Source organism: Rattus norvegicus, chromosome 3 (genome assembly GCF_036323735.1).
Source record: "Rattus norvegicus strain BN/NHsdMcwi chromosome 3, GRCr8, whole genome shotgun sequence".
In the NCBI taxonomy this organism is placed as follows: Eukaryota; Metazoa; Chordata; class Mammalia; order Rodentia; family Muridae; genus Rattus; species Rattus norvegicus.
In genome coordinates this window covers 109,819,677-109,843,424 of record NC_086021.1, presented here as the reverse complement: position 1 = coordinate 109,843,424, position 23,748 = coordinate 109,819,677, and the positions used below count along the sequence as shown (strand labels likewise).

Below are 23,748 nucleotides of genomic sequence, written 5' to 3'. Positions count from 1 at the left end.
CATTTTTTCTGCCTAGATAGACCTTTCTCCCAGCCCTTTGACCTGCCCCTCCACACCATTCCATGTAATGTCCATCTGCCCAAGCCTCCCCAAGCTGCTCGTCTTCTCACTCATTGCTCTCTAGCTCATTACCTTGCTTTATTCCTTTTTAAACATGCAGCCACATGACTAGTTTGTGTGACTGGTGGGTGACTCCCTCTGTAGACTAAAGCTTGGTGGGAGGAAGTGTGTGTAGTGTTTTCTGCAGCTCCTGGAGTGGAGTGGGTGCTTGGGACAGACTGACTTAGATACTGAGCTTAACCTTTTTGAGTCCATGTGTGTCTAAATTAGGAGTAATAGCAACACCTCTTCCACCTGGATGATGTCAGTTATTAACACACGTGACACTTAGTAGGCTCTTTTCTTCTCTACCCACTCTTCAGTGTTGGGAATCCGGAATGTTGTAGCATTTCTATTGTTCTGTTGGTTTGTTTTCTAAAATAGTCCAAGAACACATGTTCAAAAACACCTGTTCAGGGAAGGTGACACTACAGCGGGCTGGGCCCTCCTATGTCAACTAACAGTCCAGACAATCACCCATAAACATGCCAATCCAGTCAGAACAGTACTTTAATTAAGACTCCCTTCTCAGATGACTCTAGGCCGTGTAAAGTTGATGGCTACTATAACCTACCAAACTGAAGTGAGGACTTGACGTCTTAGTCATATCCCTGTGTGAACAAATGCATCTTTGTTTTATAAAGTAGTACAAAAGACAGGTCTGTAAGTAGTTTATTTTTCATCTTAAGTGATAATAATTTGGGTAATATTCTAATGAAAACCATAGGGATTATGAACTTGGTACTCTCTGAATGCCATGTGAGAATTTCTTCATGAACATACAGTAAAATGTTTCAATTACTATATTATCCATCTAGCTAATGACACTTGTTTCCCAATAAAAAACAAGTTTATTTTTTTAAAAGAAATTACTATCTTTACTCAATATTGAGGTGTTATATGGGTCAAGTAGATTAGACCTGTCATAATTCTGCTTCTCATGTTGCCATAAGATACCAAGAGGTTTTTCACCCTAGAGAAAATTGTCATCTCAAATATGACCAAAAGGTTCTAATTATTAGAAATTCAAATTATTAATTGGGTTTTGTAAATGTAGGAGTAGCCGTTGGATACCTAATAAGAATCAGAAGGGGAGGCTTGCTTAGATTTTGTAGCATTTGCTTTAGTGTTTCTCTTCCTCTCACCTCAGCATTACTTTCTACGACTGTTTGTAATCCTTGTTGCTTCATGGTTACCCAGTTTCCTTTCATTTCCAGAGATGCACTCAGGTTAGTCGAGCTGAAACAGATGGGCAAGATTGCCGAATTCAGACCAGCCCCAGGTCCTCCAAGCACTCTCTCAGCACCTGTGCCTCCTCAGCCCACAGCTGGGCTGTCGTACCCTCGGCCAATGATCCCACCAGTCTCTATCCCTGGGCAGCCTAATGCAGCGGTAAGGTTTTCTCAGTAAGACCGTTATGGTCGATATGTGAGAAAGGAAATAAAACAAGTACTGCGTGCTTTATAAGTATCTTTAATAAGTCCATTTTAACAAGAACTTAAAGCTGTAAATAGAGAGAGTGCCCCCATTTGGTTTTCTTTTAGATTTCACAGCAGAAACAAAGTGTTTGTATGGCAGTCTCTTCCAAGTAGGATGGTGATTTGGCTTCATTTTACCACATGTACGTGTGCTGTAATCATGGCACTTTTCCTTGGCTGCAAGAAGAATCCACAGCCCCTTTTTATGGGTGTATTTGTTTGTTGTTAGAGGAATTAAGAGCTATTTAGAATTTACCATACGTGGTGCACTTTCTTCCTCAGAGATGGCTGTATTCCAGCTGTTTTGTTCTTCTGCTTAACCCACTTTTCTTCCCTGTGTGTTGTTAAAATAAGGGAAATAAACGTACACTGCTTCCATTAATAGAGAAGATTATTCATTATGCTTGCAAAGGACTGGGAACTAAGAGTCTCCCAGGCAGCATTTCTTATGACCATTTAAGAGTATACTGTCTACATAAAATTGGTGTGCCAAATCTTCCTTAAAGTAGGCTGTAGAGGATTAATCAAAGTAGGAGGATGATAAACCTTTCAAATGCTCCCAGCATATAGAGAGCAGCTGTTCCATGCAATCAGAACGTTTTGCTAACAGAAATGTCCTTCAAATATCATTTGTCAGAGGAAAAATAAATTATAGGGTTTTTTTTTCTTTTATTATCCTTTGGTGAATGTGATTCCGTCCAAGAATAGAATAAAATATGAGAACAGTATTAAGTGTAATTATATGTCCATGCCTTTACAAAAAATTTTATATTAAAATGAAAGGAAGATTTTTCTTATCTCATAGTTTGAACTTTGAATTCCTAGCAAATAAGCTATTCATGATTTTTTTTAAATCACAGAAATGCACAGTCATTGATTATCCCTGTGTAGTATGTTGCCTTTTTGAACACTATGCAGTCTTTCTAAGACTTGCCTGTAGTCCGAATTTGCAGCAAAAATAGCTTGCAGGCTGTCTGAATGGAGAGCTAGGTACTTCTTTCTGTGCTTTCGTCATCATCATACCTGCACATGATCATATGTGCATTTTACATATGTACATAGTAAAACGTTTCTTCCATACTCAACATGCCTGTGTATATGTGCTGGGTACACACAGTATATATGTATATAGTGATGATAGGCTAGTTTCCTTTTAGTTACCTTAAACATGCTAATATGAAATGTCTCATTCAGAGCCAAAATTTAAATTTTGCTATTTTTTCTATAGTTGTGTAAACTCAAACCAGATTTCTTATATTCTCCCTTTGCATAAAGAATTTTATTAGTGCTTTTCTCAAATTAATCTTTTATATAATTACTAGGTTTCATAGATTGGATTTCAGATAGGTAGTGGTTTTATATGTTTTTCCATTTATGCTTTATGTTTTAACAGACAAATTGCCTCTTTTTTTTTTTTTCAGGGTACATTCACTGAAATTCCTGCCAGCAATATTCGAAAAGTTATTGCTAAGAGGTTAACTGAATCAAAAAGTACTGTGCCTCACGCCTATGCTACTGCTAACTGTGACCTTGGAGCAGTTTTAAAGGTTAGACGAGATCTGGTCAAAGGTCAGTAAAGTTGAATTTACTTACTGCAGAAAGCATGCTAATCTGATGGTTATGAACGTCTTTGTCAAATGCACCTTGTGTTGCCTTTAATCTCATTTTATAACCTGACTATGCTCTACTCTGGCTCGTTCTAGCACAGGAGAGAGAATGGTTTTTCCCCTACATGAAATAGACTGGGTGCATAACCTTGGGTTAATCACAGTTCACTACTTTATATACAACAAGGATTTTGTTCTTCCATGCTTCCTCTCACTCCAGTGTCTTCTCTGTGTCGTTCCTACCGCCATTCAGTTCACACTCATTTACCCTCTGCACACACAGAACCTACCAATAGTCGTGGGTCACAGACGGGCCCCGTGCTTTTTCCTAAGTAAAAGTAGGCTTTATATTTTTTTCTCCCTTGGCTTGGGTTTTCTCTTTGTTTGTTTGGCTGGTTGGTTGGTTGGTTGGTTGGTTGGTTGGTTGGTTGTTTGGTTGGTTTTGAAAAGAACAGATGAATGCTCAGGCTAAATGCTTATTATCTGGAATACCTTTTGATAGCAATAGCTGGGCAAGCAAAGGTCTTAACAACGCTCTTAACTAATTAGAGAGTGCATGGATCATAAGTATGTCCTAGACAGCACTTGAATAACACTCTTCTTTACACACTTAATCATATATTCAAAACATTTTCAGATTATTAAATGGAATTGTCTCTCCAAACACAGTTCAAAATAAAGTTTCAGAGAGGTGTGGCTTTGTAAGCAGGAAGATCTTGTTTCAGCCTTACCCATCCTTCTGCCTTTCTTGCCTTTGCACTGACTGTCAATGCCAGACGTGTAGATATGTGCTCCTTCTGTGTTCTGGATTTTGAGTGGGGAGAAGCATTCAGTCTGTAAGTTTTCTATAGATATTTTTCAGGTTGAGGAAATCCCCATTCTCTGATTTTGAGAATTTTAAGTGTGAACAGATGCTGAATTTTTGTCAAAAAGTTTTTTTTTTTTTCATCTTTTGAGATACTCTTTCTCTTTTGGTTAAGATGACAGATTACATTGGCTGAATGTCAGTTGTTGAATCAACCTGATATTCCTCATACAAAGCTTTTTCATGTATTGCTTGAATTTATTAACATTTCATTAAGATTCTTTACATATGCTGAGTTAGTGGTCTCAGGAGGCTGGGACAGAACGGTGTGTCCCAGGCAGGTCTGGACTATGTATAATTGCATGTAATCCTGTAAGAAATACTGCCCTTCCCCGTTCTTTCCTTGGGTTCCTTCGTGCTCCCAGTGTTTGTCTTCAGACCTTCTAGAAAAGTTAGGAAATGTATCTTCCTCCTGTACTCTATGGAGTGTTTTTTTTTTTTCTTTCTTTCTTTCTTTTTTTTTTTTTTTTTATTAACTTGAGTATTTCTTATTTACATTTCGAGTGTTATTCCCTTTCCCGGTTTCCGGGCAAACATCCCCCTAATCCCTCCCCCTCCCCATCCTCCCCCCATTGCCGCCCTTCCCCCAACAATCTAGTTCACTGGGGGTTCAGTCTTAGCAGGACCCAGGGCTTCCCCCTCCACTGGTGCTCTTACTAGGATATTCATTGCTACCTATGAGGTCAGAGTACAGGGTCAGTCCATGTATAGTCTTTAGGTAGTGGCTTAGTCCCTGGAAGCTCTGGTTGGTTGGCATTGTTGTACATATGGGGTCTCGAGCCCCTTTGAGCTCTTCCAGTTCTTTCTCTGATTCCTTCAACGGGGGTCCTATTCTCAGTTCAGTGGTTTGCTGCTGGCATTCGCCTCTGTATTTGCTGTATTCTGGCTGTGTCTCTCAGGAGAAATCTACATCTGGTTCCTGTCAGCCTGCCCTTCTTTGCTTCATCCATCTTTTTTTTTTTTTTTTTTTTTTTTTTTTTTTTGGTTCTTTTTTTCGGAGCTGGGGACCGAACCCAGGGCCTTGTGCTTCCTAGGTAAGCGCTCTACCACTGAGCTAAATCCCCAGCCCCTGCTTCATCCATCTTGTCTAATTGGATGGCTGTATATGTATGGGCCACATGTGGGGCAGGCTCTGAATGGGTGTTCCTTCTGTGTCTGTTTTAATCTTTGCCTTTCTATGGAGTGTTTAGTAGAGTAGGATTCTCTTTTTAATATTGATAGCGTTTAAGAGGGAAACTGTCTATGTCTGGGATTTTAATTGATACTTGGGGGTTGGTTGGTTCTTTGGTTGGTTAGTTGGTTGGTTGGATGTTCCGGTAAGTTCTGTCTGTGTAGCCCAGATAGATTCATGATCGTCCTGTTCTTGCTCTCCAGTGCTAGCATTATAGGTGTACATTACCATATTCAGTGTCTTAATTATGTGTTAATTACTATTATCAGGACTTGAAATTTCCCATAGTAAGGAATGTTGTAAAAGTACTTGAGATGAAGCCACCTTTGCATACATTAGATTTGAGAGGTCTTGTTTTGGAGGTGGGAACATTTTATGTGAAACTGGATGTATAGTCCTGAAGCTCTGATGTGTGAGGTTAGAAATAAAATTTTGGGGGTAAGGTAACCATCTTCTAAATGGCATCAGAATCACCAATCTTAACATTCCCATCTGGGGCCCAGGAACATGGGGGGGGGGGCAGGGAGAGTAAATGAGTATGACAGAAAGGAGAAGAAAACTGGGTGGGCCTGGGCAATTGAGAAAGCCAGTGAGTCTAAATGTTAAAGGGGAAGAAAGTGATGAAGTGCAGGGAGCTTCCAAGGGCGGCAGTCCAAAGAGGACAGAATTGTAGGTGAGGGAGATGGACTCGTGCTGCTAGAGGCTGGCATATGGCTGCGGTGGCACTGAGTTAAGAAGTAGCTCCCATTTAGTGACCCTGTTTGATGCTTAAAGATGCTTGTGTTTGTCCTAAATTCTTCTTGTCATGCACTCTGTTAGATACAGGGGACGTTTAAGCACCCTTTACAAATACAGTCGTCTATTTAATATATCTACATACTCTGCTCTTCTAATATTATCAATGGATTATAAAATGTGCACAGAACAAAGACATTTGAAAATGAAGACTGACTGGTTCACAAGTGCAGAGATTGTTTGCCCTGCAGAGCTGTGTAGTTGGGACTTCTGTTCAGTTGTAGTTGTACTGTGCTCTTCATTTCACGTGCATGATTGCTGAATGCCTTCACAAAGTGCTAATCAGAGCTTAGAAGTGGACTTTTTCATAGGAAGAATCCTGAAAATTGAATGCAAGGCCTGAGCATGATAAGCACTGGTTACCCATGGGCCGTACCCCACCCTTCAAGTAAGCTGTGCACGTCCTTAGCACGTGTGTAGGGCTTTATGAAGTCCATGTTTTGCTAAGCAAGAAAACTTGTTTCACAAAGCAAACGACTGGTGTTTCTTATCAAAGTGTGCCCGACTTACCCATAATCTCCAAGTTTGATATCACAAGGGTCAGTGTTAAAGTATTACAGTACTGGTTTTAATATACTTATTCTTCTTTCAGATGACATTAAAGTCTCAGTTAATGACTTTATCATCAGAGCAGCAGCTGTTACTCTTAAGGTAAGTGGTCAAACCAAAGTAATTGTGGCTTTTAAATGTCTGTTGGCCTAAGATCTGTATAATGTCATTGTCATTGCTAAAGTATCCTGTTATTTAGATTAGATGCTTTACAGGTAAGGAAACTGAGAATCAAGAGTTCCCAAAGTAACTAGCAGAATAAAGAGCATGGACCCAGTCCACACTGATTGGTCCCTTGTACTCAGAGAAGAGCCAGCCAGCACTGGAGATGAGGGAAGTCAGCAGAAGTCTGCGTTGCCTCTGCTGCAGCTTCACAGTTACTCGGGGCCTGGTCAGAGTGAATTCTACCTCTCTTCTTTAACAATTCCCTAGTGAAAACCACCAGATCTGATTGATTTTGATCCTTTACCTTCATAGATATTGCTGTGCCTGAATTTGCAGTCTTCTCTTCATTTTTAAAGCATGTATTTGCCAGAAAGTTGCTTACTTCATGCAGTTTCCATGTAGCCAGGACCTCTGGCTGTTGTGGTTGACCATGTTGACGTTGCCTGAGATGCTCTAAGCGCCACCTTGCTTGTATCATTGCCAGCTTATTTTCCCCAGTTACTTATTATATGTTTCTTCCTTTTCTTAGGTCTATTTGGTTAGAAAACTTGAGTGTGGAATTCATTTTAATTCTCTAAAAGGGTTAAGAGTTTGAATATTGTTATGAATCTAACTTAGATCATATCTCATGGCTCTTCATTATGTAGTCATTAGTTAAATGTCATTTCAAAATAGTCTTCCCTATTGGGGGCGGTCTAGGATTTTATCTTTGGTGTGTTTGTGTCTATGTTTGTACATGTGTGTGTGGTCACGGACTCCAGAAGAATGCTGCAGATCCCTTAGAGCTGGAATTACAGGCAGCTGTGAGGTGCCTGATTCAGAGGAGTCAAACACTGATCTTCTGCAAGAGCAGTGTCTGCTCTCAACCTGGCAGTCCCCCGAGCCCTTGTTCCCTGTACTTTGTATAATCTGAAGAAGTTGAGGTCTTTTGAGAGATCGAGACTTTGTTTTTACTGTTTTAACATTGTGGCATTGTTGTGAATGAACAACTCCAGAGAAACTGTAAAATAATGGGCTGATTACAAGGTAAAGGAATAAAACAAGACTCTAGATAGAGTGAAAACATCATCCTCACAGAGTGCAGAAGTGACAGGAGTCAGGCACAGCAGAATCGGGCTGTGCTTTGCATTGGTAAATGATGTTCCTGGACTCTTGGTTTTACTCTGCAGAAAGTACAGAAGTTTTGAGAAGAGAAACCAACTTTTGGTTTCTGTGTTTAGCCCCAGCTTTGCCCTGTGATACTTGGCAACATCAATACATACCATCCAGGCAGTTAGCCATTTTGTATGTTCTTTTCATTCTTCAGGTAGTTCCCTGTGTTGTCTGTACCTGTGTGTGTAATGTCTGTCTCCTGTTTGTGTTGCTTGAGAAATTGGTTTTAAATAGAAGACTCATTTACTGAGGGCTTGTTAATATGCATTTCAGAATTGTGCTAAAAAGCTGAGTTTTCATGCCAAAGGAAAGTAGTTGAGTGTCACTATTGTTTTCTGCTACACTGTCCCCTACAAGTTCATATTGGTCATGTAGTTCAAACTCTATATATCATCACTATTTTCTTAGTCATGCATGTGCTGGAAAGTGTTTGTTCTTCCCAGACATGAACAATAATCAATGTTCATTTTTTCCCAAACCAAAGTTCTATGTATTTCCTTCTGTCTAGCTGCATTCACATGAAGAATAATGTAGGTCTCATCTCTCTGACTATAGTTTCAGGCTGCTTCCTTCATAGCATGTTTTCTTTCTGCTTACAGCAAATGCCTGGGGTTAATGTCACCTGGGATGGAGAAGGCCCAAAGCATCTGCCCTCTGTTGACATTTCAGTGGCTGTGGCAACAGATAAAGGTTTAATTACACCAATCATAAAAGATGCAGCTGCTAAGGACATACGGGAGATCGCTGACGCTGTAAAGGTATGAGTCCAGAAGAAGACTGCTTCCAAACTGTTGGCTCTACGTTCATCTTAACACCTGCTGAGAGGGCTGTGTGTGTGTGTGTGTGTGTGTGTGTGTGTGTTTTCTCTGCAGAAGAGGGGTGATCCCAGGTACTTATTAAGGTTTTCAGTTTTTATTGAGGCACCTATAAGGATATTTAGTATTCAAAAATTCTAAAATTAATATATATGTAAATTACAGGCCAGCTTCGTTCATGTTCTAGGCAAGAACTTAATTTCCAAAGTCCGAAATTCACTCTTAAAATTTGTCTTAGGGTTTCTGTTTGCTGGGACCAAACACCATGACCAAAAAGCAAGCTGGGGAGGAAAGGATTTATTTGGGTTATACTTCCACAGCACTGTTCATCATTGAAAGAAATCAGGACAGTTCAAACAGGGGAGGATCCTTGAAGCAGAAGATGATGTAAAGATCATGGAAAGGTGCTGTTTATGGCTTGCCTCCCATGGCTTGCTCAGCCTGCTTTCTTATAGAACTTAGGACCACAAGCCCAGGGATGGCGCCTCCCACATCAATAACTGATTAGGAAAATGCCTTACAGCTGGACTATGGAGGTTCCTTCAATTCAGGTTCTTTCTTTTCAGATAACTCCAGTGTGTGTCAAGCTGACATAAGACTAGCCAGTGTGATGTTATTTCTGGTAGATTTTAAAGTTGCAAACTACTGAAAGTAATTAGCATTCCCAAGGATTCCTGAATCTCTTGAAAAGCAATTTTGAAGACCCAGTATGAAGGCTTTTTTTTTCTTTATTCTTTTATCACTAGCACATAACCACATTACAAAGTAGGGATGCATACCAGTCAACTTTGACAGCCACTGTAATTCCCAAGACCATTTTTTGGCAGAACTATTACACTAAAGTGTATTGAAACTTTAATATCTTTAATGATTAAAATGCAACAATTTTTCTTAATTGAAAGGTTGTACTAATTCGATCAGTTGAAAAGTCAAAGTTCATAGTTTGCTTTTCTGGGAAATAACATAAGTCATTTCTTTTGGCCCACAAGGGATACATTCCAAAGAACCCTCAGAGATATTGGAAAACACTCTATATGTACTTTTCCCTGTACATACAGACCTGTGCAGAGCTCAATTTATGAATCAGGCACATTACAAGTTTAACACAATAAGAAAGTGGAACAGTTATAACGAAGCAGTATACTGGAAACATACTTAAGTGCAGTGTGCATTAGGTGAGCATGAGCACTGTGGTGATGCCAGTACAGTTGATCTGGGAGAGAGAGCTGTTCAGTGTCTTACGGGTTGGTAGTGAATATAGCATGAGAAAACTGGACCAGGAGGCAGTCCATGCCCTCATCATGCTACTCAGGAAAGCATATAATTTCAAACTTACTATTCATATCTAGAATTTTCCATTTAATATTGCCAGCCTGGGGTTGACCTCAGGGTAACTGAAATACCACAAAGTGAAGCTACAGGTTTAGGGGACACTGTTCATGAATTTTATGTGTGGAGGATTTTTAGCACTATTGAGAAACATGTACTTGAGTGTTGTGAAGGTGAAAGGAGTCTAAATGTTGAAGTGACATTTTTTTTTTTTTTAACTTGAGTATTTCTTATATACATTTCGAGTGTTATTCCCTTTCCCGGTTTCCGGGCAAACATCCCCCTCCCCCCTCCCCTACCTTATGGGTGTTCCCCTCCCAACCCTCCCCCCATTGCCGCCCTCCCCCCATAGACTAGTTCACTGGGGGTTCAGTCTTAGCAGGACCCAGGGCTTCCCCTTCCACTGGTGCTCTTACTAGGATATGCATTGCTACCTATGGGGTCAGAGTCCAGGGTCAGTCCATGTATAGTCTTTAGGTAGTGGCTTAGTCCCTGGAAGCTCTGGTTGCTTGGCATTGTTGTACTTTTGGGGTCTCGAGCCCCTTCAAGCTCTTCCCGTTCTTTCTCTGATTCCTTCAATAGGGGACCTATTCTCAGTTCAGTGGTTTGCTGCTGGCATTCGCCTCTATATTTGCTGTATTCTGGCTGTGTCTCTCAGGAGCGATCTACATCCGGCTCTTGTCGGTCTGCATGAAGTGACATTTTTAAAATGTTAGGTGAAAGTTACTAATCTATAGAGCAGCAGGAATTTCCTAATCTTGGTGTGCATTAAATTTTACTATTACAAGTTTCAAAGTTCTAAGCAGTTTTTACCACTCTAACACCACATCATTAAAATTGCTATGTTAGCATTCTCTGGTCCTTGCATTTGAAAGAACCTTGGTTTAAAAGATGAGGAAGCAGTGCCCACAGCCTCCCAGCACCTATCAGGCTTTTTGAGCACTAGCTCAGAGTCCTGCTGCCCTAGCCCAGACCAGCATGCCACTCTGGGTCTATGGAGCATAAACTGGGCATAAGCTGGGTGCTGTGTTTAATCTCATTGGTCACGGTGCTTCAGCTGCTGCTCTTTTGATAGCAAGTGTCCTCCTCTGTGCTTTCTTGATGAACTGACTCCTTACCCTAGGAAAGGTAAGCCAGCCATGTCCGAGTTTTAGAAGAAAGTCCCTGTACAGATACTATTTTGTTATTTATACATGAAGGTTTTATACTGTGTCTTATTCAAAAGTGTAATGCTTTGAACAGTGTTCGAACAGAAAAACATTAGAGTGATTTTTAATTCTAGAAGTAAAACCATTTTGTGACTATGTGGATTGATATGTCTGTCTCTTAAATGAATGTTTTGTGAGCCTGTTAAAGAATTCTAAAGGTGTTTGTAACAGTAACAAGGGCTGTAATGAACAGCAGCAGGCATCATATGTAACAGCTGTTTGTCTGTTTGTCTGAAAAAGGTCTGTCTGTGTAGTAGCTGTCTTAGAACTTGATTTGTACACCAGGCTGACCTTAGGCTCACTGAGATCTACCTACTTCTGCCTCCCAAGTGTTGGGACTGACAATATGTACACCATGCTTGCCATGTGTGTCAGCTTTTGCTGTAAGCCGATCATATATGTTAGGCCTCTTCAGTCCTCTTTAAAGATACCCTATCAGGGACAAAATAATAATTTCATAGAATTGATAACCTGATAAGGAAAACACTTCAGTAATTTGTGTAAGCTTCTGTGCTGTTAAGTGGTGAATCTCTTGTTCAGTCCTGTCACCCGGACTCCACAGAGTAGAGCGTGTGCCCCGAACAGCCAAGCATTACCCCTCCCACTGAGTCTTTTGGTGGTAGTAGTGAGGCTGCTATTCCTCCAAATCAGTGATGTTTTCTAAAACAAACAAACAGAACCCCACATTCCATACTTAAGGAATGAACCAGTGGAGGACAGCTGAAGAATTAACAGTTAGACCACACACATGGCAGTGACCTGATTGGCCACAAAGAAGCAAAGGAATGGAGCTTTGCAGCTGTGGTGCTCTGGCAAATCTGTAGGTAAGGATTAGGGTGACTGAGACAAAGTTAAGAACAGAGAGGTCTGAGTTCCAGTCATCCACCAGGGTTGCAGCACAGGCCTTGCAGGAATGTGAGAGCAGGTCTTCAGGCAGCTAGTGCACAAACTGTAAGGAGACTAATGCTTGGGCTGGCCAGAGGGGAAACAGATTTTGGAATGAGCCCAGGATTTGTGCTGGCAATGCACGCTTCTCCTGGAGCCTTGCTTGGCCGTCTCCTCAGTGTTTTGTCTCAGTTCAAGCTCTACCTTCACAGGCCTTCTGTGTCTTCCATGACTTGTACATTCCCCTATCCTGTGTTCTCGGGATATCCCTTGCTGCCTCGCTCTCAAGTAACTAGTTCACTTCGGTGTCCTGTGTTCTGCCTGATGTTAACTACCTTGTTCATCAACGTGAATCAAGTTCTAGGAGGGCTTGGAATGCACTGACTGTTCAGAGAATTTGTATTTTAGTAAAACTTGCTGGTAAATTCTGTGGATCCCTGGCTAAGTCACTTCTTGACCCTTAGTAATCTCAAAGACATCAGTGTTGGGTTAAAGGCAAGTTATAGCCAAAAATCAAATCTGTGGAATATTGATTTACATCATTTATATGTGTTTTACAGAGTTACTATATAAATTATATATAATTAATTTTACAATACATCATAATATTTATACTTAATAGCAAACCCTAGGTCTTGTACTATCCTTATTTCTTCATTAAAAGGCAGAAGGAGGCTTATCCTGTAATTGACGAGACATGTGCAATGCTGTATTTTTCAGACCTACTGGGTTGACGAGAGGCCTCCTGTAGGCCTTACGGGGACTGTGCAGTGCTGTGTAGAAGGCATGGGAGGCTTGGTTGCTCAGTGTTGGTGTCTAACCGAGAGCTCCTAATCTCTTCAGGGGACTTCGTAGCGCTTTAACCTCTGAGACTGTCTGTTCTCCAGTTTCCTGTAATTAGTTAGATGACCGTTTAAATATCTTGGACCTGTCCTGAGCCCCAGAGAGGGTATGCCCTGCACATTATTTCCATGACTCTGACATGATTGTGTTATGTTACTGTACTCTGTCCTTTCTTCAGGTTCTGTCAAAGAAAGCAAGAGATGGAAAATTGTTGCCGGAGGAGTACCAAGGAGGATCTTTTAGGTAAGATTTAAATTTTTAATTGTCAGTAACATCAAGCAAGTAGAGTAAGGCTTACTTAGTCCATGTCAACCTCTTCTCATGAACTTGTTGAAGACATTTTTAAAATGTAGGCTCAGTACCGTGTACCTTAATTTAGATAGCAGGACATGAGAAAGTATTGTTCTTAGTAGTTAGTTAGGCCTTCCTATCACTGCTAGAGGAACCTGTTGGTTCTGAAATGGGTATTCTTTGTATTAGCTGTTAGCTATCCTAAAATGACATCCATATTCTTAAGCTTTTATTTTTTACTTACTTTATAAAGAAGGTAGCTTTATAAACCTCAATCATTTCCTTTTTTGTGATTGTTATTAGCAGTATTTTATCATTATGTTACGTAATCTCTGTGTTAATGTGCCCACGTTGGTCTTACTCGTAGGTCTCACAGTCCTTTCCCACTGGAGCTATTGCAGTATTACAGCTATGGCACATGCACATGCTTGCCATTGTCTTGGGGGCCTATTTTTGGTGGGTGGTCCTAAAGGTAGAATTCCTCCTGAATTCAAAGTTTTGACAAATATTGCCAATGAGTTCCAAAATGATTTTAACGATTTTCACTTCTCATTATATGGAGTTGATGGCATTTTAATAGTATGTTTCAAATTTGATCATTTCTTGGGGTTTCACGATCAGGAACATGCCAAGGAATAGTGTTGGACACCTTTTTTTTTTTTTTTTTATTATTATCTTGAGTATTTCTTATATACATTTCAAGTGTTATTCCCTTTCCCGGTTTCCGGACAGACATCACCCTCCCCCCTCCCCTTCCTTGTGGGTGTTCCCCTCCCAAACCTCCCCCCATTGCCACCCTCCCCGCATAGTCTAGTTCACTGGGGGTTCAGTCTTAGCAGGACCCAGGGCTTCCCCTTCCACTGGTGCTCTTACTAGGATATTCATTGCTACCTATGGGGACAGAGTCCAGGGTCAGTCCATGTATAGTCTTTAGGTAGTGGCTTAGTCCCTGGAAGCTCTGGTTGCTTGACATTGTTGTACTTTTGGGGTCTCGAGCACCTTCAAGCTCTTCCAGTTCTTTCTCTGATTCCTTCAACGGGGGACCTATTCTCAGTTCAGTGGTTTGCTGCTGGCATTCGCCTCTGTATTTGCTGTATTCTGGCTGTGTCTCTCAGGAGCGATCTACATCCGGCTCCTGTCGGTCTGCACTTCTTTGCTTCATCCATCTTGTCTAATTGGGTGGCTGTATATGTATGGGCCACCTGTGGGGCAGGCTCTGAATGGGTGTTCCTTCAGTCTCTGTTTTAATCTTTGCCTCTCCCTTCCCTGCCAAGGGTATTCTTTTTCCTCATTTAAAGAAGGAGTGAAGCATTCACATTTTGATCATCCGGTTGGACACCTTTTTAATTCTTCAGTTATTTGGTTGTGGTAGTTCATCAGATGATGGCAGTGTTAGAGTCTGGGATCTGCTCTGTAGAACCTGGTCGTAGGCCTTAGCATGTGCAGACACACAGCTCCTGGAGGTTGTATGTACAGGTGGCTCTCGACCCCTTGTCCTTGCCTCTGCTCTTCTGATGATGGTTTAATTGGTAGAAACTCTGCAATTGAGTTTCTGTTCACCCAAGTTTTTCCTCCTGGTTGGTGATGTTGTGCTCTGTCAGGAGCTCCGGCTTCCCAGTGCAGCTCTTCTGGGTTGTCGTGGAGGCCTTGCCATTCTCTTCTCTGACATAGATTGCCATGTGCTGTAAAGCAGGAGTCCAGGATCTTTCTTTCCCATAAAGACATGAAGTCAGCCCAGGGCCATCACTGGAAGGTGTCTGTCTCCCATAGCAAGGGGAAGGCGACGTGGCTGTCTCAGTCAGCTTCCGTGTCACATTTTGCATTGTGTCTGGCTCCTGCTCCGTCAGCGCTGAGAGCCGACTGTCAGATGGCTCCAAGGAGACCTTCCAGCTTGTTCATACTCATGAGTATCTTTCCTGACTCCACATATTCCAACACATTTTAGAGTCTATTTGTTCTTCAGACACAGACACACAGCATACGCCTAGCTGAGATTTTGGTTGGGATTCTGCAACTCATTAGTTTTAGACCTTTGTTCATAACAGTCATAGAACTTTAAATCTCCTGCCTAATAACTATCTTTTGGCATGGTGCTAAATGATACTGTTTTCAGGTTTAATAGATGTTAATATCTTACATAAAACATAATTATCTTGACCTTTTACCTGGCAACATAAAGTCACCACTGAGTGTCTGTGTAGAGCTCTAGCTCTCATCGTGTTCACCTGTCAACCCTGACAGTGCCATTCCTCGTCTTCACTAGCCACACCTCTTATATTTCCTCTTCTGGCCGTGTGTCACTGTTGAGGCCCTCCAGTTGAGGATTATCGAACAGTGGTTCGGTAATAGTTATGATATTTATATGTGTGCTGGTAGACATGTTCTTTGGCCCTTGAGCAGCATAGCAGAAGGTTCAGTACTAAAATACGCAAACCTAATTGGGACCATGCCGCCTTCAGCAGTGTTTTCTCCCCTCTCCAGTATTTCCAACTTGGGCATGTTTGGCATCGATGAGTTCACTGCAGTGATTAACCCGCCTCAGGCCTGTATCTTGGCAGTTGGAAGATTCCGTCCAGTGCTGAAACTCACTGAGGATGAAGAGGGGAACCCCCAAGTGCGGCAGCACCAGCTTATAACTGTCACGATGTCAAGTGACAGCCGAATGGTTGATGATGAACTAGCTACCAAGTTTCTTGAAACTTTCAAAGCAAACTTAGAGAACCCCATGCGACTTGCATAGCCTTCAGGACCGGGCGCTTGGTTGGGTGTTCATATGGAGCGGGTGAAGTGCGTATTTATTTAAGGCGAAAGCTTTTGGCCTGAGCTGTCTTCCTCTCCCCTGTATGTTTATTGTAGAAATAAATGTGTGATGACAAACTGTGACTAATAAAGAACATTTGCTTACTCAGATCCACTTTTAACCTCTGGTGCTGTACAGAAGGCATTAAACTGATGTAAATCACATCCTGTGTTTGATTCATTTGAAATTTTGAAATAATTGTGAATGTATGATACTGTAAAATTTAAAAAAAAATATATGTACTGTCCCTTAATCCTATTGAAGTTATAACTGGGCTTCAAAGAGATGTCTATCTATATTGGGTCCTCTCTTTTTATAAGCAATGCTCTTGATATACTTGAACAATTTAATATGTACAGTTAGTTAATTCTGAATTAGTACATAAGTACATTTTATTAGGGGTTGTGACAACATTATTAAACTTTTGTGTATATAAACCCAGGTGTCTTAGCTATATATATTTCCAGTCTTAATTTTCATTTCTATGACACTGTGAAACTAAGAAAAGAATAGAAAGAAAGACAGGAAGAAGAGCAAGAGTTGTTTGCTCAGAGACCTGACCTTCTAAAGTTGGGGGAGCAGCTGGGTTTGTACCTGCAGCCTCAGCACTTGAGAGACTGAGAAAGGAGGCCCCCTTTGAGGCTGGCTGGGCTGCACAGTGAGGCCCTGTCTCACAGAGGGGGCAGGAGAGCGTTTCACTTGAAAAGCTGCCGTTGATCTCAACCTCAGCAGTGAGCACTTCACTTCCACACCGAGTCGGAATATATTGAAATAAATTGTTGTCTCTTACCACACACTGTGAGTGTGTATTGTTTTACATACAGTGTTGCTTGCTGAAGCATTGTGCTCACATGTGTACTGTACAATCAAATGTGAGGAAATAAAAGATAAATAATAAAGTCTACTTTAATATGTACTCACATGTGTACTGTACAATCAAATGTGAGGAAATAAAAGATAAATAATAAAGTCTACTTTAATATGTACTCACATGTGTACTGTACAATCAAATGTGAGGAAATAAAAGAAGTTCTCGTCCACTTTAATATGACATGAAAATAGAAACGTGGTAAATAGGCTCACCGTGGTGGTTCACACCTATAATCTTAGTACTTGGAGTCTAAGGCAGGAGGATTCCCATGAGTTCAAGGCTAGCCAGAGCTACAGAGTAAGACCCTCCGTTTCATAAGAGTAGACCTAGGAAGGAGAGCAGGTGGGAAATAGTCTTCATCTAGTCCCTCAGTTGAACCAAATTGTCCCTCATTATCAGTAGTGTTAGAACTGCTTCTCTGTTGGCAGCTCTGGCAAGATAACGATATTCAAATGGATGATAATGAATGGTAATTTAATTCACCAGTCGCAGAGAGTTTCTCCTTAGTGTCAGTTGACATAAATCACCAGAAGAAAGACTCCATGGTACAAGTTGTATTGAGTATGACATGATGAACTATAGCCCTAACAAAAGAGCCATCAAAAATAATTAGTGCCCCAGTATATCTCTTGTTAAGAAAATACTTAATTCAGTTTTTCAGTTTTAACAAGCCATTTTAAAATGGACTCTTTAAACTTTTGTCAGATTAACTTAAAATTATTACCAAGCACCATTTTCAAAATAGCTTTTATACTTGCACTATTTTCAAGGTCAGTTTGGCTAAAATGCTTTTAATATTGTGTGAGTGTATGTGTGTGCTTGGTTGTGTGGGGGTGAACACATGTTCCCAGGTGTGTAAGGCAGAAAACAACCTTGGATTGTGGATTCATGCTTTCCACTATGTTTGACGCATGATCTCTTGTTCACTGCTGTGTATACCAGGCTAGCTCCCGATACTTTCCTTGTCTCTCTCTGTCTCCCATCTCCCTGTAAGAACAGGTTATGGTGTCTGTCTTTACATGGGTCCTGGGCATCCACACTCAGGCTGTTAGGTTTTACCCACTGAACCCTCTCCTTAGCGCCCTGAAGACTTGAACATGAGACAGCCATAAATAACTTTTCCCTTGCCCGCTGTCTTCTGTGGGTTGGTATCATTAGTAATAGTGCCTCCATTTCCTGTAGATATGGAGGGAGTTGATCCCCGTCCAGCTTGGACAGAGACACTGTTTCATCTGAGGCCATTTCACTTCATGGGCAACACAAACCTAGTTGCCTCTCATGGTTTCTTTAAAATTAGGTAGTAATCAGTGTAGATGCTTTCCCCATTTGATCAAAAAATAATTTCTCTAGCATCTCTAGCAATTAGATTCATGTAAGCAAGTTGTCATTTGTGGAAATAATTTTTCACATTACAATATGAGATCAAAGAATGACCTTGGTTTGAAGGAGCGTGGGTACATGGTCTGAGCTATGTGTGCACCAGCAAGCCCTTCCTCCACCACACAGTTGTTTATAAATATACTGAGAGGATTAAAAAAGGGAGAGAGAGAGAGGTTGCTACCTTGCCACTTTTTTCCCTACTTAGACAAGGAAAACAACGTAACCATGAATTGTGAGGGGAAGCAGCATTCATCTTAGTTAATGTTTAGCCATCAATCACGAAAATATTAATGAACATTTATCTCTGCTAGTCAAAACCAGGCTGTTCTCCTTCACTACAGTTCCTACTAAGGTAGCTAAAAAAATAATAATAATTTGTCCATTATTTTGTGTTGCATTAAAATCGACTGAATGCTGCTGGCCAGACTTGAGTGAAACATTGCCATGTAATTTATAAATACTAAGAGTTTTCACATACTATCAAGTGGAACTGTTTTTTTTTGTTTTGTTTTGTTTTGTTTTCACTTTTTTTGCATTTTGAACCTACCTTAACTATTGTTTAAGCAAAACACAAGTTCTGGAAAATAAGCCTTGTTTCTCTACTTTCTCTGAAAGGTAGGTGGTGCTATGAGTTCACGTATTGTCATACGAATAGGAGAGATATTGTATGGCTTTCGGTCTCAGATTTCAAAGAAATTCTGTTCTCATGATGGGTTGCATCATGATGGGTTGGGCTCCCTTTGCAAAGTGAAGAAATGAGTGAATTGTTTTATGCAAATCAAAAATTACACTTTAAACAAGGGCCGTGAATGGGAAACACAGGATTTTTAGGGTAGTAGCGATACAGAGTGACTTTAAAATTAATCTGGCCTTGATGCCAAGTGGGTTAGGACAGGACACCAGGCAGCAGGAAACAGCTGCAAGGTTTGTACTAACTGAAGCATGACTGAATCTGGATCAGCACCACCTCCTGGCTTTTAATGAGGGAGGACAAGGAAGTGTGTCCACCATGTCGGGCTGCCCTGTGTATTGCGAATATCAAAGGCATGCGCTTTTGTGACAGCGCCATAAAATGGGTGGGATTCTTCCCGAACAGTTTCTGGAGGCTCACCATTGCCTGGTGAAAAGGAGTGAGGTGCTTATACAGTAGCGTATGGTTTCGGGACACACTCAAACTTGTAAAGGAGAAGAGCATTTCTCTAATAAAGCCACTTTGAATAGTTCTGCACGGGCATTTGCTTCTCTGGTACATGCACTGGTTTTGGAAGGAAATAATTGGAACAAAGTGGTTTATCTTCTAAGTTATAGGAGCCTTTTAGTTAAAAATATTTTAGATACACATGTTTGGTGCCCACAGAGGCCAGCAAAGGCCATCGGGTCACCGGAACTGGAGTTGTGGGCACTTGTGAGCTGCCATGTGAGTGTTGAGAACTGAACTTGGGACCTTGCAAGGGCAGCTAACCACTGAGCCATTTCTTAAGCACTCTGAGTTGAAATTTTCTAAAGTCCTGTGCAGATTGGGAAGTTACGGTTAGTTTGTTTCTTTGATCATATAGTTTATTTTCACATTTTTAAAAAGTCACTTCCCTGGTTTTCCAAGAAGTCCGAGAAAGTGAGTGTTGTCAATGCTCCTTGATTTAAACTACATCACAGAGGACATAAATATAAGGGAAATACAGGTTTCTGTTAAAAGTTGAGAAAACATTAGGGCTATCAAGATTTTCAAATCTAAATGTATTTAAATTTTTTCTTTATGAAATTCATAGTTATTCCTTTAAAGACTTGGCTGTTGTGTCCAAATGACATATTTAGCAGAGTCTCTTTATAAAGCATAAACTCTGTGAACACAAGGTTAAGTTTTTATTTGAATATTATATTATACTTAAACTTTTTATGGGGTCTCACTATATGTAGCCCTGCCTATCCAGGAACTTGCTCTGTAGACCAGGCAGGCCTCAAACTCAGATCTGCCTGCCTCTGCCTCCCAAGTGCTGAGATTAAAGTGTGCACCATCACCACCTGGCCTCCATTTAAACTTTCTGTCCCTGGCTTCTCAGTCCACTTGGCAGAGAATGCTACTTACCAGGAAGCTACAGGACGGAGCTTGGTAGCTAATCACCCTTCCCAGTGCCATAGCCTCTGCTCTGTGGGAGCATCCTCTAAGAATGCATTTAAGTTTGCATGCTTGTTCATTGGGAGTATTTTATGCCTAGGGTCAGCCTAGCTTAAAATCACTACGTTTTTGGCAGTAAGATTATCCTGTGTCTTAATTCTTACCTATGGAGGATGGGAAAGCTCATCTGTGTGGCAACTGATTATCTTGCATCATCCCTTCAGTGCTGTGTGGGAGGTGCATGCTGCTCTATAGCAACCCTCCTTCAGAGTCTTGAATACCACGTAGAGACTCAGAGGTTACATGAGCGGATCAAAGCTCCGAGAGCTGCATCTGGGATTGAGCCTATGTCCATGAGGTATAAAGCTTAAATGTTCCATTCTGAGTGCCCATTGGCTGAGCTGGTTCTACTGAAGTTCTTCAGCGATGTCACTTCATGTACTTCCTATATTAACCTCTCTTAGCTCATATTTTCTTTGTAGTTCTTTCTGCATCCTGGTTAGGTTGCACAAGAGGCACTGAGGGATTTTTTGTTTTGTTTCCCTTAAAAATACATCTGGGGGCTGGGGATTTAGCTCAGTGGTAGAGCGCTTACCTAGGAAGCGCAAGGCCCTGGGTTCGGTCCCCAGCTCTGAAAAAAAGAACCAAAAAAAAAAAAAAAATACATCTGGGAAGTGCTAAAATTAAGTATCATGACTTATATATAACTCCCAATGAAAGCCTTAGAAAAACTGAAGCTTAAAACATTTAAGGTAGTGACCCTCAGCCTTCCTAATGCTGCAGTTCCTTAGGTTGTGGTCACCCCCCAACCATGAAGTTACTTTGTTGTTATTTAATAACTGTAATCTTGCTACTGTCACGAATCATCATGTAAAGATCTGATATGTGGAACATCTGAAATGTGATCCCCAAAGGGTTCGTGACCCACAGTTTGAGAACCATTGAGTTAGGTCTGGGTGCCTCTAGGGATAAAATTTGATGGGGATGAGCCGATGGGACTTGCGTGTGGTCCCAGCTACAGTGGATCCAGATCCAGGAAGGTCATCGGAGTGCTCTTCTTAGGGACCAATCTAGGCAACAAGATGGGAGTGACAACAAAAGAACTCATCCAGCCATAATGGCATGAAGCACTCAGAAGAGGTGGCAAGAGGATCATGTCTTGAAGGCCAATCTGGGCCCCATAGCATGTACCATCCTGTTTTGTCTCCAGAAGGAAAAGCAATTAAAACATACATTTAATAAAGAACACTTTAGCTTTGAATCTGGTTCATGTTCAGAACTCAAAAATCATTACCTCAGTTTCAATCCCAGTTGCTCCTGTCTTCTACATGAATAACTACATCAGCCTTCAATCCTAGTCCAGGGTTAGTAGTGGATGAGAGAGTTCATTGGTTTACCCAGACCAGATATATGGACAGCCACCAAATAAGTAAGCAATCCTCTAGGACACAAGTGAGGGCGGGCCTGGAGCATGTGGTGTGTATATTGGGTAGAGCATTAATGAGTGATCACCAGGCCAAGTGAGGGTTGCCTTTCAGGGCTTTGAAGAACCAGCATCACTTTCTCTACTAATGAGTCATGCAGTCATCCTTCTGCTGTCTTCTATTGCAGTTTAGCTCATGTTTATTGTAAAGGAGAAACGACAGATAATACACTTGAGAATTATAAAGCAGGCAGAACTTCAGGGTAAATTTAAGGCTGAGCGACTGTCGTTGATTCAGAGAAATGAAATGTCATTAATTTGGAGTAAGGCATAATGGTAAAATGATTGTGGATCTATCTCATAAATGTGATGGTTTTGTCAACTTGAGACAATCTAGAATTATCTGGGAAAGGAGTCTCCATGAGGAATCATCCAGACTTGGTAGCCCCATGGGTATGCCTTTGAGGGATTTTTGTAGTTGGTTCACTGAGGTTGGAAGACCCTACTCTAAACCCAGCCTTTCATCTGCTAAGCCCTAAACCGAATGAAAAAAGAGCAAACTGACCACTAGCATTCATTAGTTCCTCTTACTGTGCTCTTGACTGTGGGCGGCACCCTTGTGGTTTGAATAAGAGTGGCCCCATAGCTCATATATTTGAATGCTTTGTCACCAGGGAGTGGAACTCTCTGATAAAATTAGTATTAGGAAATGTGGTCTTGTTGGAACAAGTGGAACTAGGAATGGGCCTTAAGGTTTCAGAAAGTCCATGCCAGGCTCAGCGTCACATTCTGTTGCCTATAGATCAGGATGTAGCACTCAGCTATTGCTCCATGACTGCCTGTTGCATGCCACCTACTCCCACCATTGATGATAATGGACTAAACCTCTAAAACTAAGCAAGCCTCCATCGAATGCTTTCTCTCATAAGAGTTGCGTTGGTCGTGGTGTCTCTTTAGCAATAGAGCACTGACTAAGACATCATCTGACCAGCCTTTCCCAGCCCCTTCTGATGTGTCATCCCTGCTGTGCTGGATATAACCTGAGATTGTGGGCCAAGTAACACTTTCCTTCCTTAAATCATTTTGGTCAGAGTATTTTATTATAGCAACAGGAAAAGACTAAAGCAGCTTACTATTGGGGACATAACAAATAAATGTCATTTGTTTCAATATGGTAAATGGTCTGATATTTGTCAAATGATGAGTAAAATGTGAATGTTAAAAGACATTCTTCATTCACATCTGTGAACATCTATGTGCCTTGCTAAAACCCTTAACTGCAGTCAGCTTAAACACTAGGCGGTATTTATGGAGACAGTCTGGCAGGTTCTGTAAACAGAGCGCTGTGCAGCTGAGAAGATTTTATAGGGAAGGACAGTGACATTTGAGGCAGGTTATTTAATTACTGGTTACAATAAGCCTCAGCCCTCCCCTACTTTTCTTGTCTCTCTAATTTTAGTAACCAAATATACCAGTTTGTTTTCTAAGACTTTGTGTTAGTATCTGTTCAATTACTTAAATTCCGGGGGTAGGGGGGAGTTTTATGCCATACCAATTACAATGAAAATGTCCTTGGCCAGGTCAGAAGCCTAAAGAAAGGTACATTCATCTAGGAATAAGCATTCCTCCTTCTCAGTTTAATTGAAATGTGTTTTTACTTTCTCCATGCCCCTGCCTCATCTCTAATCCCTAAATTGCTTATACATATACATATATATGCAATTGTTTATATATATACATAAACATATATGCAATTATTGTTATATATAGTATAGATAGATAGATAGATAGATAGATAGATAGATAGATAGGTAGGTAGATAGATAGATAGATAGATAGATAGATAGATAGATAGATAGATAGATAGATTGATAGATATGGGTTGGGGGTTTTGTTTTTTGAGATTGAC

At 41.0% G+C, this 23,748-nt stretch overlaps 1 protein-coding gene across 2 annotated transcripts in view; it reads left to right on the top strand.

Moving 5' to 3' along the window:
* Pdhx (pyruvate dehydrogenase complex, component X) overlaps positions 1–16,846 on the top strand; it is a 60,291-nt gene extending 43,445 nt beyond the window's left edge. Inside the window, exons 6-11 of one of the 2 annotated variants that reach the window (XM_063283706.1) lie at positions 1,317–1,491; positions 2,999–3,146; positions 6,608–6,666; positions 8,481–8,639; positions 13,140–13,204; positions 15,734–16,846. In XM_063283706.1, coding sequence (XP_063139776.1) covers positions 1,317–1,491; positions 2,999–3,146; positions 6,608–6,666; positions 8,481–8,639; positions 13,140–13,204; positions 15,734–15,992 — 865 coding nt within the window. In that variant the 3' untranslated portion in view covers positions 15,993–16,846. The remainder of the gene's footprint in view (positions 1–1,316; positions 1,492–2,998; positions 3,147–6,607; positions 6,667–8,480; positions 8,640–13,139; positions 13,205–15,733) is intronic. The other variant, NM_001394536.1, reaches the window with a different exon arrangement.
* Positions 16,847–23,748: the final 6,902 nt, after the last annotated feature.